Source organism: Lactuca virosa, chromosome 4, assembly GCF_052849685.1.
Source record: "Lactuca virosa cultivar CGN04683 chromosome 4, Lactuca_virosa_CGN04683_v6, whole genome shotgun sequence".
Lineage (NCBI taxonomy): Eukaryota > Viridiplantae > Streptophyta > Magnoliopsida > Asterales > Asteraceae > Lactuca > Lactuca virosa.
In genome coordinates, this window is record NC_136429.1 from 145,861,551 (window position 1) to 145,867,736 (window position 6,186).

The 6,186-nt window shown below is 31.3% G+C and overlaps 1 protein-coding gene across 1 annotated transcript; it reads right to left on the bottom strand.

Annotated features, from left to right (window-relative positions):
• Positions 1-247: 247 nt before the first annotated feature.
• On the bottom strand, positions 248-5,973 carry LOC145107521 (serine/threonine-protein kinase STY46-like). Its single transcript, XM_079044415.1, has 16 exons — positions 5,557-5,973; positions 4,571-4,685; positions 4,350-4,423; positions 4,093-4,212; positions 3,894-3,948; positions 3,676-3,786; positions 3,492-3,542; positions 3,196-3,368; positions 2,824-2,931; positions 2,662-2,735; positions 2,142-2,317; positions 1,912-2,007; positions 1,732-1,812; positions 1,537-1,590; positions 1,289-1,423; positions 248-554 (listed from the first exon to the last, which is right to left on the bottom strand). Exons 1-16 carry the CDS (start codon positions 5,772-5,774, stop codon positions 483-485), a joined length of 1,713 nt encoding a protein of 570 aa, XP_078900541.1. The 5' UTR covers positions 5,775-5,973; the 3' UTR covers positions 248-482.
• Between the last annotated feature and the right edge of the window lie 213 nt (positions 5,974-6,186).

Genomic DNA, 6,186 nt, shown 5'->3' on the forward strand with positions numbered 1-6,186 from the left:
TTGATTTATATCTTAATAAATTATAAAAGAGGATATAAATGTGAGTTTAATAGGTTAAGAAGGATATATGCGTAATTATAAACTTTGAAAGGATATAGACGTAATATTTAATGTTTGCAAGGACATATATGAAATTTTCCTACCCTGTTCAACGTGTCTCGTTAAGTCTCAGATTTTTTTCTAAATATTTTTTTTACATCATTTCTCACTTAAGAATTAAAACTATAAAGCTTTGGTAACCCATCAATTTAAATAAGTCGAGCTCATATAAACAAGCCGATAAAATCCACTCAACGTAATTTTACACATCTCATCCTTCAAGTATTCTTCTATAAAATGAATAAACATTTTTTTCCAAGAGAAAGCCTTTTTTAAATGACTTTTGGAATAAGGTACAACTTTTAATGCACAATGTACAAGACACTATCGTAAGGTGATTCCAGTTAAAAACATCGTGTGAAAGAATGTTATAAATATGGTTTTCATTGATTGCCACGTCTAAGAACCGATAGGAATCCTTTGTCCTTGCGCCGATCATCTACCTCTTCTCCGACCTAAATACACCAAAATAATATCTTTTAAGATTGGCCTAAATAAAAGAAATAGTAACTTACTTTTATTTATTTGTTCATTATAACATCCTATTTTCGTTTCTTTCTACTACAACATTTTACTTTCAATTTCTTTTTCTTATTAAGACATTGTAAATTATTAAGACATTGTAAATTGAAAAATTACCTAATTATAACGTCACGACTCTTTAACCTATCTTTTAAATACTAACACTCAAAAGTCTTTTTACCTAAAACTCTTCGACTTTAAGCTAACTAGTCGCTACAAATTAAGAGTTTTATAACCTATGTGTACTTTCGATTTCAAATTTAAACTAGTTAGCACTACAAATCAAGAGTTTTTTTTTTACATTTATGGTTATTAATTGGTTCTTATGATATATAAATGGTTAATGTACAGATGTATATAATTCGGGAGTGCATGTATTAATTTTGAACAAGGAAGAAGAAAGTATGAGTTTGGAAGATGCAAATTTATATAAGCAAGCTTATTAGAAATTAGAATGATCTTCTTTATATTATTAGAATTTATACTAAGTTGTGTGTATATATATATATATATATATATATATATATATATATATATATATATATGATCTTTTACTTTATCAAAAGTTATACTTGGTTGTACAAATGATTTATAATATGGATAGACACGCATATATATAATATCCTCCAAATTAAATTTATTGTTAAATTTTATGAATGTAGTATACCTCCTTAGCTATTTGGTTTAGAATATCGATGATTTCTGTGAAATCAGGTCTCAAAGTTGGGTCTTGCTGCCAGCATCTCTCAAGCAGCTCAGTAAGTTTCGGCAGTGTGTTTTTTGGAATAGTCGGACGTAATCCCTGAAAATTCCCAAAACTCAATTTTTCATTTAACCCTAAAATATGCATCGATTTTTCAGTTATCATTCCAACAAAATAATAATTTATTTGATTCCACAACAGATATTAATTACCTTTTGAACAACACCGACAGCTGCTTGTAGTGGGGTTAAGTACTCGTATGGAAGCTGAACAAAAAAAAAAGATGACATTCAACGTAAAATATTAAAGGTCGGAAAAAGTATAATTGTTTAATCACAACCAACAATAGTTAAGTGGCTATGATTTTATGTAACCAAATCGATGACTTTTTTCCTGAAGAGATATACCTTTCCTGTTAGTAATTCCCATAATACAACCCCAAAACTGAAAACATCCGCCTTGTGATCATAAGGCTTGTGCTCAATAACCTTCAAAATAAAAAGAAATTTGTCATTATCATACCAAATTAATTCATGTCCCCATTTATCTGTACAAAACTTAATGGAAAAAAAAAAAAAAAAAATTACCTCAGGAGCCATCCATCGGTATGTCCCAGTTTCTGCTGTCATGACACCTGTCTGAGTCTTCACTCTTGCAACACCAAAATCAGCGACCTTAACAACCTAAAAACAAAGTCTATACATATGAGTGTTTTGACTTTTTTTACAAGTTTGTTGTGATTTTCTCACATGCTTTATAAATATCATTTATCCAGAAAGAAAGAAAGAAAGAAAGAAAGAAAGAAAGAGAAAGTTACTTCATGTTCATCCATGAGAAGATTTGCAGCCTTGAGGTCTCTGTGTATGATGTTATTTTGGTGTAGATAATTCATACCCTTTGATATATCAATTGAAATCTTGATTAATGTTGGAAGCTTAAAAGTACCCTTCTGCTTGTGTAAATAATCATACACACTTCCTCCACTCATGAATTCTAATTCCACAAAAGTAAAGGGAAATGACATCAGTTCAAATTTATTAAACTAAGAAATAGGAACCATATGAGTTTGTTTCACTATTTCTCAAAGGGTTAAATGCAAGAAATAACAATGTGCTTTTATTTACTTGTGTATTATAGCATCCTAATTTCATCTTTCTTTCTATTACAACATACTACTTAAAAAAAATCTTATTAATGTATTGTACTTCAAAAAATCTACCCAATTATAGTAGTAAAAATGTTTAATTGTGTAGATTTTTCAAACTATAATGTTGTAATATGAAGAAATGAAAGTAGGATGCTATAGTTTTGATAGAGAGAGAATATGGTATTATTACCAGTTACAATGCACAAGCTTGGAGGCTTAGTACATGCTCCTATGAACTGAACAACATTCTTATGTCGGACTTTCCTGTACATAACAAAGGGGAATCAGAATCACTTACAATAAAGGGGTATTTTGGTCTTTTAAAAAATGAGGAAAGAAATTGACTTTTTACCTTAAGATGTAAACTTCTTGGGCAAATTCTTTCTGCAAATCTGAGTTTACACGTTCAGTTTTAAGTATCTTGATTGCCACCTCTTGACTACGATATGTACCTTTATACCTAAATCAAAAAATTAACTTCAAATCCATATGTGACACAAATGAAAAATCCACCAAAATACTTTTAGTAAGAGTTAAATGCACAAAAAATAGTAACATGCTTCCATTAGTTTGTTTATTTTATACCATCTTACTTTCATTTCTTCCTATTACAACATTGTATGTTAATAGAATGACAATGTTGTAATAGAAATAAAATAAAAGTATGATGATATTATAATAGACAAATAATGAAAGTACATTGCTATTTCCTTCATGTACTTACAAATCTCCATATGATCCAGATGCAACTTTGTGATCAAGTATTAAAAATCGAGAATCAATTTCCCAAACATCAGTTCCATCATTAGGTATTGTCAAATTAAGTTGACTTGGCATTACTGTTTGATCCAGCTCACTTGAAGCTGACAATGAATTTTGGTTTGGCCAACACCGTTTCTGCATTAAATACAATTGAATTTGTATCAAAAAAAATTATTTTTATCATGAAATATTTTACAAAAAGATTTGTCATTAAAAATTACATAGTTTATATTAGTCTCATATATTGAAAGTGCATACCTCAAGCTTAAAAAGTTCTCTTTCTAATGCAGTTCGGAGTTGCTCGGTTTCCTAGAAATATGTACAACAAAAGTTAATGGGTGTTTCTTTTTTTACTTAATACAGAAAGAAGGAATTAATAGAGAAAGTCAATGAGAAACTTTTGACTTTATACAAAAAAGTGAAGGGGTAGAAGTGAAAATACCTCATAAGGCCAACCATCAACAACAAAGACATCTAATGAGTAACGATCTACTGTGGAAAAAGCATGTGCTTCTTGGATGTTTAATCCTACTTCCGCAAGTAAAGCTGTCAACTGTAAATTTTAAAACTTTATAATTAAAATATAGGACCCATCAAATTATTTTTTTTTTATTTATTTCAATATCTATATATCCTACTGATAAGAGAATAAATAAGAACCTGACTCAGAAGCTTTGGTTTGTCCTCCATTGAAAAGGTAATTTCATGCATAGGCCTGTATAAGAATTAACATAAAATAGTGTCACGAGATAAGATCTAGTCCATGCTTCTGCTAATGCATGTATTAGACTATTACCATGGTTTAATTTTAATATCGAAAGTCAAAGCAAAAAAAAAAAAAAAGTAAATGTTTTCATACCTGGGAAGAATTTGATAGCTATTTACAGCACTATCCCCATTCCGAATCTGAGACTCACTTGCTTCAAGTGCAAGGGCTTCAAGATTAGGTGATGACCCAAAGGCAGGTGGTGGATGAATGCTGTTATAAAATTAATTATCATTTACCAACACAAAAGGGTGCAGAAAAAAATAAAAAAAATAAAAAAAGATAACTAATTTGTAATGACTTAATCGGCCAATCAAATGGGCTGAATGAAGCAAAAACTAAATTTTTACCTTTGGGGTGGTTGGTGTTTAGGAGAGCTGGAATAAACTAATTCATCAGAGCTTCCATCAGTTGTTGGAGAAACCTGTAAATAAACAACAACATTTAGACCTTCTAACCAAATAGCTTAACCAGTAGGAAATGGACATGATATATAAAATAAAATAAAGATATTAATAAATGGTCATATAAAAATTGTTGAAAATGTAGGTGAAATGGTGCATTAGCTAACCTGAACTAGCCGAACCTCAAAAGCAGGCCTATTAGCAGGATCATGTGCTAGTTGCAGTAGGCGTTTGTGCATGAGTACATCTTCAGCCCTTTCCACGTTTACATCAAGTGCATACCTTCAATTTCAATACAATGCAGCATATAAAATTCATCCACTATCATTGCATTATCCAGTTCGAGTGTGTGTGTGTGTGTTTGAGAAAGATTGTAGGGAGAATTTAGGTAGAAACTGATTAGACATTTCAACCCTAACTTTGAACGAAGAAAGAGAAAGGTAAAATTGGTATACATCATTACGCAAGAGCTAAATTAAAGATTAACTTGTGTAGTTTGTGTGCAAGGAAATCTTGATCGAGTCAAGTGCGTGTCAATTAAATAAAGCTTGTGTTCTCTGGGGAGGAAGAGAGGACACCACAATCATTGACAATTTGAAGCCAAAAAATACGAGCAAAAATTGCTTTTGATGATCGGTTGATGTATACAAAAACAAAGAAAATACAATCCATTAGAAACGCCAAAATTAAAAAATTGTTTTATAAGCTGATAAGTTCAAACTCAAATTTGGCCCACATATTTTGCTGTTGCAACTCTATCCTTTATTATATTGGTCTAATCTAGTTTTTGACTACTCTTCATTCTTCAAGCTAAAAGGACGACTGTATCGAGATAACAGAAAATCACTACATACATATAAAGTCAGTAATTAAATATTTATGGAAATGGATGGAAAAATTAATGTAGACGTGAATCCATTGGTTTCTCCAAAACCAGTAAATCAAAACGCTTGACGAAGGTAATCCGGCGTAATCACCATGGGAAATGACGAAATCTCGAAGTTAACTCAGCTAATCGGATTGAAAAACATCAAATCTACATTTTACATGCCGAGTTACACACACAAACACACAGTCAAACATCGAAGAAGTACCTGATTTGTACTATATGATCTAACTGTGTACCACAAGAGTAAAGGTTTAATATACATACCTGGTGGGTAAACGATTAAAGTGAGCCAAAAGTTCATCATCAAACCCAGGTTCATTAGCTTCGTCGTTGCAAGACTCTTTGAGTCGGTGAAGAACCTCATTGTAAACCTCTAGCTTTTTCATCTGCTGCCGGTTACCGTTACCACTGTTCGCCACCGTGCGCGGCGGCGATGATTCCGCACTTCTACTACTACAGCTCTCGTTACTTTCCATAACCATAACAGTTTTACTGATATTTTCACCAGAAATCTAAATCAATAAAAAAAATACTCCAAAAACGCTTCAGATTCAACAATATCACTCTATGAGGATTTCGAAAGCGCAATTCTAATGCAACTCCCGCTGTTCATCATACCTCTCTTTCTCTTTCTCTTTCTTTCTCTCTCTTCTCTCTCTCACATAATTTCTGAGCTTTTTCTCTCTATATATATATAGACATTATTGTGTGTGTGAGAGAGAGGGGGGTTTCTTTTCCTTTTTAAAATGATTAACGGCGGATCTTTTAAACATCCGAGTCGAATCATCTTGACTCGGCTCCTTTCTTAATTGCAATAAACAATAATATGATTTTACTTATTTTTAATATGACCTATGGACAATAAAAATCATTATTATCGTTGTTGTGTTTTTA

Bases quoted from the DNA above. Each gene is read 5' to 3' on its own strand.
- LOC145107521 (XM_079044415.1), bottom strand. From the start codon at position 5,774: ATGGTTATGGAAAGTAACGAGAGCTGTAGTAGTAGAAGTGCGGAATCA. The intron at 4,686-5,556 runs GTATGTATATTA...TTGAAATTGAAG, and splicing joins TTTAATCGTTTACCCACCAG to GTATGCACTTGATGTAAACG. The intron at 3,543-3,675 runs GTATTTTCACTT...ACATATTTCTAG, and splicing joins TTGATGGTTGGCCTTATGAG to GAAACCGAGCAACTCCGAAC.